The sequence below is a fragment of the Podarcis pityusensis genome (genome assembly GCF_964106645.2).
Source record: "Podarcis pityusensis genome assembly, chromosome: 16".
Taxonomy (NCBI): domain Eukaryota; kingdom Metazoa; phylum Chordata; class Lepidosauria; order Squamata; family Lacertidae; genus Podarcis; species Podarcis pityusensis.
Genome location: NC_138041.1, coordinates 18,087,393 through 18,109,138, shown reverse-complemented (window position 1 = coordinate 18,109,138; position 21,746 = coordinate 18,087,393). Strand labels below are relative to the sequence as shown.

Below are 21,746 nucleotides of genomic sequence, written 5' to 3'. Positions count from 1 at the left end.
AGGCCTTCTACGTCCTGGCCAGGCCTTCTTCATCTTGGCCAGGCCTTCTTCGTCCTGCCCAGGCCTTCTTCGTCCTGCCCAGGCCTTCTTCGTCCTGCCCAGGCCTTCTTCGTCCTGCCCAGGCCTTCTATGTCCTGCCCAGGCCTTCTTCGTCCTGCCCAGGCCTTCTTCGTCCTGCCCAGGCCTTCTATGTCCTGCCCAGGCCTTCTTCGTCCTGCCCAGGCCTTCTTCATCTTGGCCAGGCCTTCTTCATCCTGCCCAGGCCTTTTTCATCCTGCCCAGGCCTTCTTCGTCCTGACCAGGCCTTCTACGTCCTGCCCAGGCCTTCTTCGTCCTGCCCAGGCCTTCTTCGTCCTGCCCAGGCCTTCTTCGTCCTGACCAGGCCTACTACGTCCTGGCCAGGCCTTCTTTGTCCTGGCCAGGCCTTCAGCATCCAGACCAGGCCTTCTTCGTCCTGGCCAGGACTTCTTTGTCCTGACCAGGCTTTCGGTGTCCAGACCAGGCCTTCTACGTCCAGACCAGGCCTTCTACGTCCAGACCAGGCCTTCTTCGTCCTGACCAGGCCTTCTACGTCCTGGCCAGGCCTTCTTTGTCCTGGCCAGGCCTTCAGCATCCAGACCAGGCCTTCTTCGTCCTGGCCAGGACTTCTTCGTCCTGACCAGGCTTTCGGTGTCCAGACCAGGCCTTCTTCATCCTGGCCAGGCCTTCTTCGTCCTGCCCAGGCCTTCTTCGTCCTGGCCAGGCCTTCTTCGTCCTGCCCAGGCCTTCTTCGTCCTGGCCAGGCCTTCTACGTCCTGACCAGGCCTTCTTCGTCCTGACCAGGCCTTCAGCATCCAGACCAGGCCTTCTTCGTCCTGCCCAGGCCTTCTTCGTCCTGACCAGGCCTTCTTCGTCCTGACCAGGCCTTCAGCATCCAGACCAGGCCTTCTTCGTCCTGACCAGGCCTTCAGCATCCAGACCAGGCCTTCTTCGTCCTGACCAGGCCTTCTTCGTCCTGACCAGGCCTTCAGCATCCAGACCAGGCCTTCTTCGTCCTGGCCAGGCCTTCTTCGTCCTGACCAGGCCTTCAGCATCCAGACCAGGCCTTCTTCGTCCTGGCCAGGACTTCTTTGTCCTGACCAGGCTTTCGGTGTCCAGACCAGGCCTTCTTTATCCTGGCCAGGCCTGCATCCTTCTCTTATCAACTGCTAGTCCTAAGGGTGGGGGAGTTGGCACTGGGCTATGCTCATCTTGTCTGGCAGTTAACTCTCTTGCTTCCTGGCTACTTCCTTCACTGGGAGCTGCCTGCAAACCTTCCCTGGCGGCTGGCTCATTCATGACACAGGGCAAGTTGATGAACTTGGGTAACCTCACGACTCCCCTCCTTCCTGGTGACATGATGATGATGTATCAGTGATGTCTCAATGATGGTTCTGGACATGTATTCTGGTAGGGAGGGAAGGTTTTCAAAGAGCTTGTAACCCATGTTCGGGGTTCTTACTCTGTGTGGGGACCTGTTGCACAACAATAAAGATTGTGGTCTATTGACCCCTGTTTTGCTCCTGTATTTGGCTGGAACTTCCTTCTTCTGCTAACCGCAGAGACCCGCAGGGACTTGCACCCCGACGAGCTGGGCTGTTGAGTGTCCTCGCCTCCCAGAATTTTCCATCTCAGAATCCAGAGCCCGTAGGCCCAGAGTCAACAACCTTCCCCAGCTCAAGGGTCAGGTCAGTAGTGGTACGTGCTGCACTTTAATCAGTGGGAGAGTACGAGTGGGGGGCCAGCTGAGGCAGATAGACCAGGCAAGCAAGCTCTATCTTTCACACTTCACAGAGCCCTGTTGGTACCTGCAGCATGCACTGCAGATTGCCCACAGGCAGAGAGAGGCCTTGGGGATCAGGGAAGCCAGCAGTGGGAAGGGATCCTCAGAGGGATCCAGAACTACCTGTAGAAGGCAGGAGGCTAGGCTGCAGGTTGGTAACTGGACCTCATCCTGAGGGAAAATAAGTATAGGGTTGGAGGAACTGCGTTTTGTCCTATTTTATTTGTGCCCAGTGGTGTTTTCCTTTTCTATGTTTAATTTAAAGGGCCTTTTGTGTTTAAAATCCTGCTACTTGCAGATAGTCAAGAAAATATTTGTTCTTTGTTTAAAAGCCCAGTCTAGTGCTATGACCACAGAGTCTCCCCGCTCTGCCTGCTACCAGTGCCTTAAGAAGGGTCCTGGGAGGGAAAAAGCCCCAAAATGTGCAGGTGCCAACCCTCCAGGAGAAACCCAAAGTTAGGGGTTTTCATCTCCAAACCCCAGGAGTCAGCCAGAGGGGTCTCTCTGCCCCTCAAGAAAGACATAGGGAAGTCAGCAAGTGATGGCAGCTACTGAAGAGTGACAGAAGCCGAAGTTTATCCAGTTGAAGAGTAATTTTTATTTTTGTTTTTAGATTCTAATCTAAGCATGAGTAAAAGATTTGAAAGTGGTGCTAGCAAGCACAAGAGACGGAGTCTCAAAAATGCTATGATAATGAAGTTAAGACCAGTCACTGCTTTCATGCATCAACCACTCACTGAAGCAACAAGAGCCAGCAGGTCACTATAAACCTGATGGGTCGTTCAGCTGTGGATTGCTGCCTTGATGCAGTGAACTGTTTTGGCATTATCAATGAAATTTATTCCTTCTTTTCATCTTCCACAAAGAGATGGGCAGTTCTAAAGTCATTTTTGCCCCCCTCAGTCTAAAGTGCCTAAATATTTGTCAGACACTAGGTGGGACGCACAGCACATGCAAAAGTCACAGAAGCTATTTTGGAAAGTTATAGTGCTGTCACTGATACCCTCAGTCATTTGTACTCTGATGTTAATGGGAAGGGGAAACCAGGCTCCAAGCTAACAATCTTTTGCAGAAAATGGAAGAACTGGAATTTGTGTTTATGCTGCATTTTTGGACCCGTGCACAAGGTCATTTTCACAAGGTCAACAAAGCCCTTCAGAAATCAGACCTTTATTGAGTTCTTGTGCAATTCTGTACAGTTCACTTTGAATTTTTTCTTCTAGTGAGGGTGGGGGATAGGCCGGGTCTCACAAGTGGAGTAGCCTAGAGCCTCTGTTCGTCTAAATCCGGCCCTGCCCACGCTGCCTGGGCTCTTTGCCCCCCACTCTGCATTCTCAGATGCAGAGGAGCCCTGCAAGGAACTGACAGCGTGACTTTTGCATTTCAGCTGCTGGAGGAAGATCAGCTATACCACCTGGAGGTCTTCCAGAACTGCCAGGTAGCTTGGCTCAGGGGGCTCCAAACCCTGAAGTGCTCCAAGCAGGAGACGACCAAAGCCATTATGGTGAGTGAGGGGTGGCGTGAGGTACCCCCATGGGGGGGAGGGGCAGAGAGGGGCTTTGGGGAGGGGCTTGTGCATTTGCCGGAGAGGAGGACCTTTTTGGCTTAGGGCATGGGGCTGCCAATCCCCTGGAAAGACAAGCCTGGCATTTGGGGTCGGAGCCGTCCTCCAGTGACCCCCTGGAAGGAGCCGATTTTCCTCCTCCGCTCTCTTCCAGCACATCTTTGGCCACTTGGAGCGCTTCAGGGATCACCTCCAGCTGGGGTGGGTGGGGTTGTGGGGTGGGGGGCAGAACTCCAGGAGGAGCGCCAGGTGGGCAAGAGCAGGCAGAAGGGGGCAAGGGAGGAGGCAGCGTCTAACCCCTCTCCTTCCTCTCTCCACCTTCATGAGACCCCATTTCAGCTGTGATATGGTCAGTGCTATCCTGCATAGGACAATGGAGGCTGTTCCTGGGGGCGCAGAAAAGGAGGAGGATAAAGAGGTATGTCCTCTGCTTTGACTTCCCTTTGCACATCTCTGTCTTCTCATACCCTTGCAAGATTTAACCCAGCACTCAACCTCTCTTCTCTCTTTTCCTGCAGGAACGGAAGAGGCACTTCCTGAGCCTACTGGGGGGTCTCCTTCTGGAGGCCCCCAATGCTGGCACCCTCCTCCAGCTGCTCACTGTAAGTGTCCTGATGGCATCAGGAGTGGGTTTAGGGTTGCCCCCTGTCCCTTGCCCAACAGACTGTCCCATTTCTGGGGCACAGAGTCCCCTGTCCCGTTTGGCCCCCAATTTGGCCCAAGACCAAAAGTGGCAACCCTCATGGTTCAGGAGTGCCAGGGACTCCGTGATGGGGGCAGCGGAGGGCCGCTTTGACCCAGACTGGCCCCTGACTCTGAGACGCTCTTTCCTCCCGCAGGACCTCCGATTTTACGCCCTTTGGGGAAGTGAGGCGGAAAGGAAACTAGCGGCCAGCAGCATTTCTCTGCTGCTGGCCATTTCACGAAGATTCCCCCACCTCAGAGTAAGTATCTTGCCTTCCTGTATTCATTTCTTTGGTTGCTTCCATCCCCCCAAGAGACATCCCCCAGCAACCTTTAATGCAGAAGATGTGGTGTGTGTCCCTGGGTGCCAGGATGAGGCCAGAGGGTATTTCTGCCCCCTTTCCTGGTGCTGCCCTTCCACCTCTGCCTAGGAGGCTGCGGGGTCCAAGGAGGTCCTCTGGGGCAAGGGATTGGGCCCAAGCCATAGGGAGACCCATCCTTCCTGGTGTGGGGCTGCTTCTGTGCTCTTTTGCACCCATCCAGGGTGGGGTTCGTAGTGTCATCTGACCCAGATTTTTCTTTCCTCTGCAGAACACAGTAATTTGCCCAGAGCTGGCTTGTTTCTGGAAAAATCTGAAAGAAAGTAAGCCCCACACCTTGAGGACAGCGAATTCCCTTGTCCCTTGTTTGCCCAAGACACACCTCCCAGGTCTTCCTGCTGGGAGTCCTGCAGGACCTGCTCCCTGCCTGGCAGGCCTTTCCTATCTTGTCATAGCCTGTGTCAGCTCATCAAAAGTGCATGCCTCTATGTCCCTGGGTGCCACCAGACCTTCCAGTAGAGTGATGGCGGAACTTCCCAGCACCGTCAGTAGCACATCCACCTTGTCTGCCTCCCTAGTGAAGTCTTGTGGTCGGACATAGCTCCTTATTTGGCGGAGCCACTGCGGCTATTCTGCAGGATGGCTCATATCCAAGTCCGGTGGTGGCCGACTATGACTGGTGGCCATCCTTGGACCTGGAGCAGTTGCTTGTGCGATTGTGGGTGGTTGCGAAGATGTGGCAGGCGCAGTCTCATTACCTGGACTATTTGCTAAGTCTAGCGTGGCGGTGAGGTCGCGCTTACTGCGAGGCGGCAGGCAGCGGTAGTTCATCAACCCCACCCTTGTCACCAGTGTTCAGAAAAAGTCAGAAGCCCTACGTTTATTCAACATTTGTTAGTGACAACAGCTCACTCATAGGAAAACAAGAACCAAACTGACTGGACAACACAATAATAATGCTGAGCATGAACTGACCGTTGACAGTTGAAAGTCCATGCGCTTACTTGCCATTAGAACGTTCGTCTACCAGCACTTACGTGATTGGTTAGAACGCACCTTGTGTTAAACCCAATACATAACATCTACCATCCAGATGATGACATCATTGAAGAGTTATGATTTTCCTCCCTGAAGGAATTGCTGGCTCTATTTGGACATCCCAATTGGCCAAAGACTGGCAGAAGAAGAGGCGCTGAGAATCAGGAGGGGGATAGATGATTTAACCAGCCATGAAATATGGACTGAGATTGGGCAGAACAAGGAAGGAAGGAAGGATCCATGACAGATGGTCATCTAATATCAGCTTTAAAACCTGCAAGGAAGGAGAGTCCATCACCTTCCAGGGGAGTCCATTCCTCTGTTGAACAATGTTTAGTCAGAATCTCCTTTGTTGTTTCTGAAGCCATTGGTTCGAGTCGTACCATCCAGAGCAGGAGAAAAAAAGCTTGCTGCATCTTCCATGTGACAGCCATTGAGTTACAGTGGTACCTCTGGTTATGGATTTAATTTGTTTCGGGGTGCTGTGTGCACCCTGAAAAATCCATAACTAGAGGCGCCACTTCTGCGCACATGCATGTGGTGAAACCTGGAAGTATACACTTCTGGGTTTGCTGCAACCGTAACCTGAAGATTCCGTAACCTGAAGGTTACACAACACAAGGTACCACTGTATTTGAAAATGGCTCTCTCTGGTGTCACTGGCTCAAGCTGGTCGATTTTCTTGTATTACTTAAACTAAATAGTTTTTAATGGATTTTGAATAAATGTGCAATAAACTGTTACTGTTTTGAATTTCATTGTGTTATTGTCTTCCATTGATCTGGACACTTTTCTGTTGTTGAAGCCCAAAATAGCATTAGCATTTTTTGCTGCTGCATCACTCTCAGGTTGACTCATGTTAAGCTTGTGGTCCACTAAGACCCCTAGATCCTTTTCCCATGTACTAGTAGCAAACCAGGTATCCCTCATGTTATATTGGTGCAGCTGGTTCTTTCTGCTGAACTGCAAAACCTAAGATTAGTCCCTATTGAATTTATTTTTGTTTTTGGTCATTTATGATTGTTATTAGAAAAAAATGGAATTAGGAGTCATATTCATAAAAGGGATTAAGGCAATTTATACAGATCAAACTGCAAACCTGATTGTAAATAATGCCATTGCAGGAAAAATGTAAGATATAGAAGGGGACGAGGCAAGGATGCCCCCTATGTCATGGCTGAAGCTGCATTTGAAGGAGAAACTTCCTTAACACTTTTATTTTAAATCACTTGGCTATACCAGATCGGAAAACAACAGATCTCTGCCTGCAAGGTGCTTGCTAAATAAGTGTGACAAGATTAAGAGATGTGGGGGAGGAATTAGGAAAGCCGTTGTTCAAATCTCTGCTCTACCATGAACAGCCCAAGTTGCATGAAGCAAGGAGCTCAAGTGACATATGTAGCTCTCCTCCTCCCCATTTTATCCTCACAACAACCCTGTGCAGTAGGTTATGCATTCCTGTGCATGCTTGGATACAACATACTCATTTTATGTTATTTATTTATTGTATGCATTGTAGCTTTATTGTGTATTTATTTCATATTCACATGTATTAATGTGGCTCACACTTTGGGGGGGCTTTGGGTGGTGTATAAATAAAAAACCATGCCATATCATGGTAGAGCACAGATGTTGCTGTGTGCATAGGATATGTTGCTGTATGCTGCTGTGCATGTTAGCACGGGGTGCTCCTCGGGAGGTTGTGGACTCTTTCTTTGGATGTTTTTAAGCAAAGCTTGGATGGCTGTCAGTCAGTGACTCTAGTTGAGATTCCTGCATTGCAGGGGGTTGAGACTAATGGCCCTTGGGATCCCTTCCAACTCTACAGTTCTGATTCTAAATGATTTAGACCCACTCGAGAGACCATCTCTCCTCTCCCGTACTCCATTCCAATCACAGAGATCTGTTGGAGACTCACCAAAGCCCAACCCTGAGCACATTTCTAACAGGAAGAGATCTGCAGTTAAGAGATTTGAGGTTGCGAGCAACTGCTTCCTGTTGACTGAGAATCCAGACCGCTGACCCATCTAATCCAGTACTGTTGACGGTGACTGGCAGTGGCTACCCAGGGTTCGAGACACGGCGTCTTAGTCCAGCCCTAACTAGAGATGCCGGCAGGGATTGAACCTGTGACCTTCTGCATGCAAAGGTGGTGCTCCCCTCCCTTGAGCTACAGCCCTTCCCCTATGAAAAAGAATTATGCTCGGTGTCAAATCCCTCCTCTTTTTGGCAAATCCCCCAAAGCAACCAAAGTTTTAGTAGGGCTGCATTCACAACATTAATCCGCTATGATACCACTTTAAACCATCATGGCTTCCCCCAAAGAATTCTGGGAACTGTAGTTTGTTCACGATGCACAACAGGAATCTTAGGTGTCTCTGAAATAAGCACTTTGTTTCTTTTATTTATGTCATGTTTCCCAGTGTACACACCCCTACTTGTTTTGCTACATTAAGCACAGTAATAAATTAAAAAATGCCCAGTCCATAGCGATTTATTTACAAAATATATTCTTTGTGTCTCTTGCTATATATACACACAATACATATATGTATAAATGTACACACACAATATACTGACGAATTTCCATTTCCACAAAGGCCTGGCTGTGTCTTTTGGATGGGGTAAATTTCGAAGGATCGCAACTTGGTGATCCAGACATTCAAGTTTCGGTATGGAGGCTGAACACAAAAGGAGTCACAGCCACAGAAGTCTAAGCAGGGAGTCCAAGTGCATTGTGAACGTGTAACAAAAGAAATAACAAGTATAGGGGGGTGGGATCTGAATTCCCTACTAGGGCAGTGCCCTTATTAGGCCAACCAAAATGTCACAAAATAATGTGCAAGTTTTTAAGTTTCACAGAACTCTTCATCGAGCCAGATGAAGAGATAAGGAGAACTCAAAAAGCTTGCAAACTATTCCATGATATTTTGGTTTGCCTAATAAAGACATTGAGCTGACAGGGACTTTGGAATATAACAAAAGAATTTTAAAAGACCCCCATCAGGGACCCTTGCAGACTCCTTGACACACTAGCCAAGCTGGAAGCCCCCCCCCCCCCAAATCAGATCTTCCTCCTGCTTCTTCCCCCCAGCAACCTGTATTGACAGGTGGGTTGCCTCTGCCTATGGAGGCTCAAATTAGCCACTGATAATAGCCACTGATGGAGTTCTCCTCCATGAAGTTGTATAATCCCCTTTTCAAGCCATCACCCATCACCTCCTCCTTTTGGCTTCCAGTTCTGTCAGTTAATCATTTTGTTGGGGGATTTCCGGTATTAGGAGACTAGGAAGTGTCAGGGGAGTCTTCATAATACCCGAATTTCCTTCCCTGCAAAATGCCCTTCTTCCTACCTACCTAGTCATTCAGCCACATTGGCACCATGCCCAGGGCACTGTGTGGAAATTCTGGCGAAGATTTATTGGCCCTACAAGAGCAGCAGCAAGCCTTGTCAATCGCGCACCCTCTGGCTGTTTTGGGCTACCATTCCCATCAGCCCCAGCCAGTGTATGAGGAAGGCTGAGCTCTATAGCAGCCTCTCTCAACCTGGCGCCCTCTGGGAGTTTTAGACTACAACTCCCAATTATGGCCATAGCCCAAAACATCTGGAGGGCACCATGTTGGCAGTGGCTGGGACAGAGAGTTGGACTTTGATGAGGGAGACTCAAGTGCATCCACAAATGTGCATTGACCTCATCTCCTTAGACTGAGGGAGATTGTGGGGACAGAAGTGTAATTTTTTAAAAGTCTGAAGCAGCAGATATCACATGCAGCGAAGCCCTGTTACCATGAAGTAAAAGCCACTGAATTCAACAGGGATTACTCCTGCGTACACATGGTAAGCCTCACAGAAAGCCAACAGGATTTAAGTTAGCACATGTTAACACCATACATTTAAAGTGCAATGGCACCACTTTAAATGGTGGTGACTTTCCCTCCCCAAAGAATTCTGGCAGCTGTAGTTTGTTAAAGGTGCTGAGATTTGTTGGGATGCACCTCTTTCCCTCCCAGAGCTACAATTCCGAAAATTCCTTGTGAAAGGAATTGGGGCCTCCTAGCAACTGTCAGCAAGCTTAATAAACTACAGCTCCCAGAATCCTTTTGGGGAAGCTGTGACTGTTTAAAGTGCTATCAAATGTACGGTGTGATGGTGGCCTTAGTCACAATAACCTGCAATGGAACTTGCACTGCGATCCTAGGCCTGTTTGGATAAAGAAGCCCTACCAGAGATCAAAGCACTTCACTCCCAGCTAAGAGGGTACAGGACGGCTAGTTGTGATTAACTTTGGCAGGATTGTGACTACTGTTGCATTCACTATAGATTCGTATCTGTATTGGAAGACAAGGCTGAGACATTGCAGGGTTGTGGGTAGTTCTTTTGTACAAGTACTTACCCACAAACACGGAATTCTTGTGTCAAGATGCTTTGTCACCCCCAAACACACTATTGTGCTCCCTAGATTTAGGTAGGCGAGCCTGATCCAAAAAGTTTCCATAACTACCCCCCAGACCGCAGAGGCTACAGTGAGACGGACATCTCGGCCATAAATCATCACCCGGAGTGTGGAATCCTCTCCCACCCACCAAATGTTGGCTTCTTCAACACGGCTGATGTTCCTCATGTGCGACCCTCGCTTCAGAGGTTCAAGCAACAAGCTCGCTTCCCTTCCACAGCTTGAGAGGTGGAGGCTGCATCAGTGTGTTCAGCAGAGAGCGAAACGGTGTTGTCCAGGGGGCTTTTCTGCTTCTGTTTCTGCACTTTGTTGAAAATGTCTAGGAGATGGGAAGGAATAAATAAAGATGGTTACGCACTACCCCAATCTCTGAGCAGCGATAGATTCCAGGAGTGCCCCAGGGGCTCACTTTCCTTGGAATGAATGTGTCTTTAGGACAGATGGTTTTATTTGTACAGGTAACTCACAATGTGCGCACATTTAGCTTGTGCAAATCCGGCTTTACACATTTGGCAATTACATTTTTAAAAAATTAAAAAGGGGGCAAAAATGGGGAGCATGTCCAGGAAAAAACCTTTGCCAATCCCACCCACCATTGCACCATAGTGCTAACTTGTGTGCATTATCAGCACCAATAAGCTACCATCGGGGAAAACCCTGAATTTTATGTTTTTCCAGACTGCATGATTTACCTTTTATCTCCATGCCTAAAAAGACTAAAGGTTTCTGGGTACACACACACACACACACAAGAAAATGGGGAGTGGGGGCTTAAAACAAACCCTTCTCCATAGGCTGCAGCCCCTTATTGGAGTAAAGAACAAGTGACAGCAAGGAAGATCACCCTCCTTCTCAGCCCTGGCTAGGCCACTGCAAGTTTGGGTACCACCTGCTGGCGGAGGAAGCGGACCGCTTCCGGCACCATTATTCCGGTAGGGTGCCATCGAGGTCGGCCCCCCTGGACACGCGCCACGTGCCGGGTGCCATGCCTCCACAGGCGGCACGTCACACCCCCAGAATGTGTGCCATGCCCCCATGGGCGGCTTGCCACGCCCCCAGATGCGCATCATGCCCCCAGTAGTGCAGCATGCAGCTTCGCCACTGGTACCACCAACTGATGACTTACCTCTCAAGATAGTTTCAAAAGCCAATTCAACATTTGTGGAGTCCAGTGCAGAGGTTTCCATAAAGAGCAGACCGTTGTTTTCTGCAAGAAGAGAGAAGCAGTGAGACCCTATCAGACCTCCATTAATAGATAAGATCAGATCACCAATTTAAAACTGGGATTGGTAGTCATTCTGTCTTTTTTTATTTCATAATTTATAAAATGCATTCAGAGAATACCGAAACAGTGGACAGAAAGAGAATATAACACAGTGGTACCTTGGTTCCTGAACGGCTTAGCTGATGAACAAATTGGCTCCCTAACGCCTCAAACCTGGAAGTAAGTGTGCTAGTTTGTGAACGTTTTTCGGAAGCTGAAAGTCCGTTTTGGCTGTCGGCATTGTTTCTGGGGCCAATCAGCCAACCAGAAACCACACCTTGGTTTACAAACGTTTTGGAAGCTGAACAAACTTCCGGAACGGATTGAGTTCGAGAACCAAGGTACCACTGTACAGACAATAACACAGTTTGTAGCCGATTTAATCCAGTGGATTAATCAATTGTTAAAAGTGTCTGTGATTGATCAAGCTGCAGGTTTCATTTTTATATAGCGGCATTGCTTGTTTAGTAATAAAACACATTATAAAAGTGTGCCAGTACAGATGGCAGGGACTATTTTAAAAGAGGCACTCCGTCTTAAAGCTTCTAACTCTTCACACAAGTGCCGAGAAGGTACATGGGATGCTGCCTTATACTGAGTCAGACCTTATACTGAGTCTGCACAGATTTGCAGAAGCTCTCCAGGGTTTAAGGCAGGAGACACTCCCAGCCCCAGCTGGAGAAACTGTGGGGTTGAACCTGGGACATTATGCATGCAAGGCAGATGCTCTACCACTGAGCCACAGTCCTTCCCTGCGGTGGAGCACAGATACTTCTCGGAGCCCAATGTACGAAGCCACAGAGCTGTCCCCTACCTGCATACATCTTGGCCTCCTCCGTTGGGACCTCCCGGGCTTGGGTCAGATCTGTTTTGTTGCCCACCAGCATCACAATGATGGTGGCCTCTGCGTGGTCATACAGCTCCTTCAGCCAGCGCTCCACCACGTCGTACGTCTGGTGCTTGGTGATGTCAAAAACCAAGAGGGCTCCCACTGCGCCTCTGTAATAACTGAGAGATCAGGACAGGGTTAAGAGAAGGGCGTATGAAGAACTAGTAACAACAACAACAAGGAAGCATGGGTGTCCCACGATTCCTTCTCTTTTCTTTGGAAGTCTCAACATTATTTCTTAAATGAGGCCCTTATTTATGGCTGCATTCACAACATACATTTAAAGTGGTACAGTGTCACTTTAAACAGCCGTGGCGTCTTCTGCCCCAAAGAATCCTGGGAGCTGCAGTTTGCTAAGGGTACTGAGTTGTTGTGACTACAACTCCCAGAGTTCCTTGGGAAGAGGGACTGACTACTGAACCACTTTGAGAATTGTAGGTTTGTGAATAGGGGCCTCCTACCAACGCACAGCGCCCTGTACAAACTACAGCTCCCAGAATTGTTTGGGGGAAGCCATTACTGTTTAAAGGGGTATCACAGTGCCTTAAATGGTGTGCAGGTGGCCTATGTTGGTTCTTCTTTCCGAATCTTCCACCTTAGATCTCACTTTTCAAATCACAGTATTAATTAATTTGCACCCAACGTAAAGTGACCAGTTATGCATTGCCAAAAAAAGGAAAAGAAATAAGATGAAAGAAGTCAACAATTTGCATAAAAACTGTACGTGGGGATTTATCTCTATGGATGAAAGCTTACAAATAATTGCTATACTTTAAATAGAGATACAGAACACCTCCCTATAGTGGGGAGGACGGAGGGTGAGTGGTGGGTTTGCCTAGTCTGCTAACACTGAAAAGTAACTTCAAAGCTCCTGCATCCTTTTTTATGGTCCCTTATTATTTAAGCCAGCCTTGGACTGGACATCCAGGCAAGAACATGAGGAAGGTGTTGAGCAGGGCTGGTGAGAGTCCCAAGGGCTGAACAGAGGTGCCTGGAGGGCCACATAGAATCACAGAATTTGAAGGGACCCCGAGGCCCATAGAATCACAGAGCTTGAAGGGACTACAAGGATCATCTAGTCCAACCCCCTGCAATGCAGGAATCATCAGAAAGGCCTTGTTCACAAGTCCTATTGAAATGTCTTTACTTCAGAGTTGCATTGACATGCACAGCCAGTGTGGTGTAGTGGTTAAGAGCGGTAGTCTCGTAATCTGGGGAACCGGGTTCGCGTCTCTGCTCCTCCACATGCAGCTGCTGGGTGACCTTGGGCCAGTCACACTTCTCTGAAGTCTCTCAGCCCCACTCACCTCACAGATTGTTTGTTGTGGGGGAGGAAGGGAAAGGAGAATGTTAGCCGCTTTGAGACTCCTTAAAGGGAGTGAAAGGCGGGATATCAAATCCAAACTCTTCTTCTTCTTCTTCTTCCTCCACAGAGGTAAGAACAGACTCTCATATAGGCAGGAAGGCTCCTGTTCACTGCTGGCTGCACTCAGATTTTGTTTGCTACCTAGAAGTAGTTTGGACGTCCTCCAAGCATTATTCTCAGTTTACCGCAGCAACAGATTGCTGTTGACAAAGAGAGGCGGACATCCATAGCAGAACAGGAGGAGGCCATAGGGTCTAGAAACTTGAGCAGCCTCACTCAACGCTGCAAAGTCATGAGCTTAGCTTTCTAACCTGATTAGAGAATCTCTGCAGTCTACTAATTAAAAAGAAAAAAACAAAACATGCAAAGAGTTCAAATAAGTAATAATGCTTAGCAATTATAACTTCCAAGGGTGTAGCCACGTTCATTGTCTTCATTACAACACACTAATCCTGTATTACCTTGGCATCTTAAGAGGCTGATCACTTTTAAGAGTTGCTCTTCCAGAGCACACTTTCCTCAGCTGCATCTGATGACACAGGGCTGGGTCCGTGACCGCTTGGCTCACATTGATCTTATTATCTTTAGGGTGGCACAAGTCCTTTGTGTCGTTTTTAGCATTTTAATACAGCGGGGTTGGACTGCATTCATATTCATTTATTTAAAAAGCTTCTGTGCTTGCCCTTCATCAAAACAGGTTGCAGGGCGGGGTGCAACAATATAGATAATGTTTTGGGTATGTCAGGAGCTGCCCTGTCCTTCTGGTCTGGACACAGTCACCAGCCCCGATCTGGGGAGTGGGTGGAGAGAAGAGCGCTTCCAGTGATGGTAAAAAACACAGAAAATGCCACTGATGTCACATGTAACTTAAGCTTGCTTTTTCCTCCTCCCTCCCAGTCCCTTTTCCTCTTTTTAGGTGTGTGTGTGTGTGTGTGTGTGTGTGTGAGAGAGAGAGAGAGAGAGAGAGAGGTGGCAAAACTCACTACAGCCATGTGGCCCCTGGAGGGTTGGCTCAGAGGACGTGGTGGAGCCTACAATAGCCCAGTGAGACATGTCTGAGAAGCATTTTGAGGATAAAAACACTTGCATCCACCAGGACCTCAACTCTGCTATTATAGCAGACAAATCTCAAGAGGTTTCCTCTTGGGTGTTTTAATACGGTGCTGTGCTTGTGTGTTTAGGAACTGTTGCTCCTATGGTACCTGTGTTATGTTCACAAGTATTTTTTTACAAATTATATGTATCTCAAGAGGAACATCATTTGGGGATACTTTTATATATTTTTAGATGAGCACTAGGTCTTCTTTCATTGCCGTTTTAATGCTTCTTGTTTCTTAACCTGTTTTTAGCCTGTTGTCATTTTAACTTTTTGAAGGTTTTAAAAGGTTTTTCTTTTTTCTTATTGATAATATTATCGATTAAACTTCTCTGAAGTTTTGTTTTTGATTTTACAATTACGCGGTGTATCCATTTAATAAAATTAATAGAATAAATTTATATATTTATTCTGTAAAATATTGGAGATGCTTTGGTGTAAAAAGCAACTAACAACATCAGCCCCTGCTTTAGCGTAAACATGCACAGGATTGGGGGCTGAATGAGCATGCAAAGCACTTCCCTTTACAATGGTCCTGCAAGATGACCCGATGTTATTATCCCAATACTACAGAGGGGAGAGCTGAGGCTTGTTCAAAGCTGCGGATCAGGTCAGTGTGGATGTGGCGAGATGCTAAGGGAGAAGGGGGTGCTTCCCAGTCCACAGCTGAATCCCTCCCAATAACTTCTGCCCCACCAGCCCCACCTGTACTTACGCCGAAGTAATGGCCCGGTAGCGCTCCAGGCCAGCCGTGTCCCAGATCTGTGCTTTCACCAAGGCATCTCCCACCAGGATGGTACGAGTGGAGAACTCCACCCCAATTGTGGTGCGGCTGTCGTGGTTGAACTCATTGCGGGTGAACCGGGAGAGCAGGTTGGTCTTCCCGACTCCTGATTCTCCAATCAGGACCACTAAGAGAGATGGAAGGAAGGAGTGAATACATTGCATTCATTAAAAAGTCTAGGTGCAAATGCATTTATTTACTTTATGAATCGCTTCCTATTAAAAACAACACGATCAAATCGATGTAGCAATAGACATCACCAACAAAAATACATATATGAAGCCAGTGCTTTTCTTCTGGTGGTGCTCAAGAGTACGCAGTACCGGCACCTTTTTTTCTAGAAGAAAAGCTATTTCATATATAATAAATTCAAAGCCAGTATGGAGACAGAACGGGATTAAAATCTTGACGTAAACAGCTGGCCCAAGGCAGATTGGCACCAGAGGTAAAGCACAAAATGGCACACCGCTCCCCCCCACCAGGGAAGGAAAAGTGAGTGAAGATCTACCCCAAACAAGCGGGGAGTAAAGATTTACAGTGCAATCTGCTGCCCCTGCGGATCCTGCTGTCTGAGGCGACCGCCTCACCTTGCCTCATGTGTGGGCTGGTCCATGATCTAGCCCAGCATCCTGTTCTCACAGTGGCTAACCAGATGCCTGAGGGAAAATGGCAAGCAGGATTCAAGCACAAGAGGACTCTCCGCTCCTGTGGTTTCCAGAAACCACAGGTATATATCCTCACCATACATTCAAAGCACTATGGTATACCACTTTAAACAGCCATAGCTTCTTCCCCCAAAGAATCCTGGGAGCTGTAGTTTGTTAAGGGTTCTGAGAGTTGTTTGGAGACCCCCTGTTCCCCTCACAGAGCTACAATGCCTCTTCACAGGGAACTCTGGGAATTTTAGTTCTGTGAGGTGAATGGAGGAGAGTCTTCAAACAACTCAGCACCCTAAGTGAACTACAGCTCCCATGATTCTTTGGGGGAAGCCATGACTGTTTAAGATGGTACCACAGTGCTTAGATGTATGGTGTGAATGTGGCCATAGAGCCGAGCCTTTCGCAATGCATCATGGGATGGAGTGGTTCTGGCAGCCCTCCTTGGGACAAGAACTGGGGCTCTGCAAAGATGCCCTTCTTTGCCTGAGAGGGTCCCATGCCTTGCCCTTCAGTAGTGATGTGATGCTCTCCTGGCCACTGGCCACTCACCCAATTCTCTTGCATTATTTTGAAGGCTGTTGCCAGGAACACCAGTGTGTCTGTTCCTTCCTCCCCCTGCCAAGTGCTCCTGAATCCCTTTATTTATAGCTGTGATTTCACGCCCCGAAGACTTTGCAACAATTAACACGGCACATTTTCGATCGCTACAGGAAGGGCAAATACAACAGGCCATAATTCAAGCAAGGTACAGGGTCCTGCAGCTCCACCAGGAAACCCAAACCTGGTAGGTGTCGCTGGCTTTGACGGCTGGGGAAAGCTAGCTTTGACAATTGTAGAATAACTATGTTTGGCTTCTCAGAATGTGATCTGTGGGCTGCTGGTGGCCTGAAATCTCCATTCAGAGGGGTGTGGAAAGGTTGCCGGACTACCTGCACTTGTCCCTGTGCTGTTCATTTGTTTGTTAGGATGATGACGCGGATTGAAATCCTCCCGATCAGGGCCCAGATTATTTATTTATTCATTACATTTATATTCCGCCTTTCTTCCAAGGAGCTCAAGGTGGTGTACCTAGTTCCTCCTCCTCCCCATTTTATTTTATCCTTTCAACAACCCTATGAGGTTGGTTTGGCTAAGAGCCCAAGGTCACCCAAGGCTGAATGGGGATTTGAACCCTGGTCTCCCAGGTCCTAATCCAACCCTCTAACCGCTACACCGCACTGCCTCTAAATTTATCAGGCTTATCAGACAGGCTAACATGTACTGTGGCAGCCATAATATGTGCTAGAAAAGCCAGCCAGTATCTTTACTATGGAATTATTTTTCCGTGTTGCTAAACAGCTGGGCCTCAGTGACTCTTCTGCCAGTTGCATGGGATGGATCAGAGCGTCCAGCTGTTAACCAGAAGGTTGGTGGCTTGAGCCCTCCGAGGAGCAGCTGTGGGCAGGATTCCTGCATAGCAGGGGCTTGGACTAGATGACCCTCAGGCTCCCTCCAACTATACAGTTCTATGATTCCCATTTAACACTTTGTGTCTGTGTCAGCTCTTCGGAAACCTCAAATCACAACTCCTACGAGCAAGAATCCCAAATCAACTCTCCCCAACCAAGGCAATACTACAGAGGTCCCTTTTCTACTTTTGCATTTACCATACTTTTCCATCTATAAGACGCCCCCGTGTATAAGACGCCCCCTATTTTGGGGGGCTCAAAATTAAGAAAATGCACTATGCACTGTCTGTGTACAAGATGACCCCTTATTTTAAACTTCAAAAATTTAGGAAAAAATATAGTCTTATACACGGAAAAATACGGTAGTTTTTCACGTGGATTCCTCTGCACCTCAGAGCCTATCACGGGCAGGGGACAGGAACTCAGGCCTGAATGTGGCCCCCTAACTCTCTCTGTCTGGCCCTCTGAACTCTCCTCCACACCACACGCCTCACTGGTCTTGCTTCACACCCTCCTAGACTGTTTTCTTCTGGCTGGAATGTGTCCTTGAACTGTGATAATGACTCATTTGCCTGGGTGGAGGACGGAGAAGGGTGGGTGAGTGTGAGGAAACTTGCCAGTGCTATTTTTCTAGAAAAAGAGGTGCCAGAAGTCACCATGAATGCCTCTCTGTATAATGGCAACGGCGCCCACCTGAGAGGTGTGCGAATTGAGTTCTGCTGAATTCTTGCTGAAAAAAAGCCCTGGGTTTTCAGAGTTTCCTGGGAAGAGGGACAGTCTGTTAAACAGGATTCTTTGGAGGGGAAGCCATGACTGTTTAAAGTGGTATGATAACGCTTAAAATGCATGGTGTGAATTGAGCCTTCTGCAGACAGAGATGGGGTCTGAGGCTGGAGAAAAGGGGGCGAGTTATTTATCTGCCAAGTACCACTGAATCTGTGTCCTCCAAGCTGGAATTTGAACGCCACCGTCTCAGGGATCATGTTTGCTCCTTTACCGAGAGGTGCAGGTTTATGAAGGCCAAATATTTGTTTTGGTTTCTGAGAAAACCGCCATCCCATATGCTGTTGTCTGTATGTTTTTACTGCCTAGATGGGAGTTGTTAGAGAGCTAGAAACTTGACAGTTGGCTTCACTCTGCTTGTTTTTCCTAATGCACGCAGCTCTGGTGCTTCAGAGTCCAGATTAGCACAAACAGTGATCAGATCAGGGCTGGTTTCTGGCTTCTGGATACCCAGAACACCAAATCGGTGTGATGTTGTCCCTCAAAAACGCTCCAGGCACTAGGGGAAAACATCTGGCACGAGAAAGCTAGGTAGTTAGTGGGAACTGTTATAACAGGGACAAGGAATACTTTTCAGCCTTGAAGGCGACATTCTCTTCTTGTCAACCTTATGATGACCACATGCCAATGGTGGACAGGGCCAGAGGCAAAAGTGGGTGTGGCAAGAAATGCAAATTCTACCTTTGCAAAGTAGGCTAGTTTCAGGGCTTCTTTTCCCAGCAGGAACTCAGTTCCAGGACATTCACACATTCATGCACGTTCTTGCTAACTTCCAGCACCTAATTTTCTAGAAAAATAGCACTGCATACAACCTGCAGGTGAACTCTTGCAAAGCTCAGCTTGCAAAGCGGCTGAACTCTTGCAAGATGCTCCTGCCTCACTGAGCAGGCGAGATATGACAAGGCTTCTATTGAAAGGGGTAGAGGTGCATGGCTTTGCAACTTAACTCAGCTCTCCTCCTATGGTTGATGGGGAAAGCAAAGAGTCACATGCTTTGAAGTACCAGGAAACAAGGAAAGAGAAAAGCAAATAATCAAGCTGCAGGGAGGAAACTGATCCTATCACTACCAACAATAGTCACTAGGAACGCAAAGTTTGGTCAGCTGATGAGTTGCATTAAAATGAATACAAACCTCAAGTTGGTGGCCCAACCTCCTAGCAATTTTACATGCTTAAATTATTTAGGGTTAGGGGGTGCAGCGACTGCCATCTTAGAAGAAGCATTCCTGCTACTCTTATGCAATGAGGTAGTTGCATACATGCTATACCTTCAAAGCACATTCTTTCCCTCAAAGAATTCTGGGCACTGTAGTTTATCCCTCGTGGAGTTACAATTCCCAGCAATGTTTAACAAACTACAGTGCCCAGAATTCTTTGAGGCACTGTATGGTGTGCTTTAGAGCTATATACTGTAATGTGCACCATCCTTCGGAACTGCTTTCAAATACAAATATTTTGCAAACCTGTTCAGGATAATCTGTCTGATATGTTAGGCTATCATATACCCTTAGAAGTTAGAACCTTAAATATTTCCACTTGGTTATCTAAATCATCAAGAGGTAGTGTTCCATCTTATAACTGCTGCTACGATTGTGACTGCTAAAAAATGGGGGGGGGGGTACACGCAAATATATTGAAAAAAAATCATAGTAACAGAAGATTAAGTTAACTTATTATAAAAGAATACATACAAATCAGCCTAACAGATTTCTGGAAAAAATCGTAATTTTTGTAAAGTTTTGGAACATTTACTCTAATGATAATGTTCAACTTTACGCTGCCTTCAACCTGTTGTAACATTATGAGTATCACTTTACAGATGCTGAATCTAAATTTTAAAAAGCATAAAAGGTACAGTGTGTACACAACTGCGCCTTTTGTCTTTCACTTTATTAAGCTTTAAATGTGTGCAAATTTAACCAACTAACACGGACAGACTTAATCAGCCTTGATTCTTTAAGACAGGCACTCTTCATGTGCCATATGGATGCTTGACAAAGGATACTCAGATGCAGCCCAAAGGTGTGAGCCTATTTGTCCACTATTGTCTGCACTGACTGGGGAGGAGCTGTGGCTCAGCAGGAGAGGCAGGCACCTGTCTGCATGCAAAAAGTCCCAAGTTCAATCCCTGCTGGGATCCCCAGGTAGGACTGAAAATATCCCATCTGAAACCCTGGAGAGCTGCTGCCAGCCAGTGTCGGCAGTACTGTGCTGGACCAGTGGTTTCTCACCATCACCCCTGATCCTTTCCTAGCTGCAGGTGGCAAGGCTGGAACAAGAGAGCAAAGAAAGGGCTTGACCGCAGAGCTACAGCCCCTTCAAGTCATTGCCCCACCTTAGGAATTTAGAGTGGACTTCAAATACCTGAAGGGGTGTCACATGGAAGATGGAGCAAGCATGTTTTGCTGCTGCTCCAGAGGGTAGGACCCGAATCATAGAATTGTAGAGTTTGAAAGGACCACGTGGGTCATCTAGTCCAACCCCCCTGCAATGGAGGAATCTTTTGCTCAGTGTGGGGCTCGAACCCACAACCGTGAGATTAAGAGCCTTGTGCTCTGCCAGCTGAGCTATCCTTGTGTATTACCAATAGATTCTATTTAAAAGAAAGCACATTCTGACTCATAATCAGGAAGAACTCTCCGACGGTGAGAGCTGTTGGACGGTGGGACGCACTTCAGTGGGATCCCTGCAATGCAGGGGGGGTTGGACTAGATGACCGTTGGGGGTCCCTTCCAGCGTTACACTTGTACAATTCTATAAATCCTCCCATGGCTTTTTAAAAAAGGGGCATCTTGGGTCAACACACAGCTTTCAGGGCAGTCCTGAAAACCCAGCCAACAGTTTTGAAGAAAAGGAATTGGGAGGTGGGGAGAGAGAATGAGGCAAAAACAAGACACTCACCTTTAAAGACGAAGTTATAATCTTCCTCTGAGGTCCCCATGGCTTGCTGCCCTCCTGGGCCCACTTCAGCTGGAGAAAAGGAGTCCCTTCTCTGCCCTTCTCCAACAAACCAGGAAGGAGGGAAAGGCTAGGCTGCTGGGTTTTTTCTTTTGCAGAGAAACCCCAAGTTTAAAGCAGAAAGAGCGTAGGGGGAAGGAGGGAAGGAGGGGCGGAAAGGAGCGAGGTTCACCTGTGCAAAGAGAGGCTCTTGTTTGGAATGAGGGCGGATGGGTGGGGGACCCTTTGAACAACGGGGTGGCAGGGCGGGAGGAGGGAGAAACCGTGCCACCCAGTCAGGGCAGGTTAAAGGTGCAGCTTCGCCTGACTCAGTGGGGCGTGGACTCTCTGCCGCCGCGCAGGTTGAACAGGTAAAGGCTGAGCCCAGCCCCTCCGCGGCACCTCACCTGGGCGGGTGTCACCTGAGCGGAGGGACTCCTCGCCCGCTTCACCTGGGCTCGCGGTAAGGTCAGGGGGAGGGAGAAAGGAAGGGGTTAGGAGGGGCCACTGCCTGTTTCCCCAGACAGGCGCTTGGGCCTTTAGCCGAGGCATCCATCCATAGACCCTATTTTCTCTTCCAGTTGAGGGAAACGATGGCAAGGCAGCTTCCAAACTGAGACTTATTTACTGGTTTCTGTAATCAAGCGCAGTGATCAACC

General features: G+C 48.0%; 2 protein-coding genes across 22 annotated transcripts in view; one reads left to right on the top strand and one right to left on the bottom strand.

The window, feature by feature from the left end:
• LOC308464753 (uncharacterized protein) overlaps positions 1-21,746 on the top strand; it is a 29,782-nt gene that overhangs the window by 3,256 nt on the left and 4,780 nt on the right. For 3 of the 21 annotated variants that reach the window (XR_013980141.1, XM_080984352.1, XM_080984335.1), the window contains 5 exons: positions 3,189-3,305; positions 3,693-3,783; positions 3,884-3,967; positions 4,205-4,309; positions 4,641-5,936. Coding sequence is in view for 19 of the 21 variants with exons in the window: in XM_080984352.1 (XP_080840478.1) it covers positions 3,712-3,783; positions 3,884-3,967; positions 4,205-4,309; positions 4,641-4,970 (591 nt within the window). In the remaining 2 variants the exon portion in view is untranslated. The other 18 variants (XM_080984346.1, XM_080984344.1, XM_080984350.1 and 15 more) reach the window with 16 other exon arrangements.
• On the bottom strand, positions 7,876-21,321 carry RAB25 (RAB25, member RAS oncogene family). The gene is made up of 5 exons (XM_080984332.1): positions 21,052-21,321; positions 15,192-15,387; positions 11,940-12,133; positions 10,988-11,068; positions 7,876-10,180 (listed from the first exon to the last, which is right to left on the bottom strand). The coding sequence occupies exons 1-5, from the start codon at positions 21,089-21,091 to the stop codon at positions 10,044-10,046; spliced, it is 648 nt and encodes a 215-aa protein (XP_080840458.1). The 5' UTR covers positions 21,092-21,321; the 3' UTR covers positions 7,876-10,043.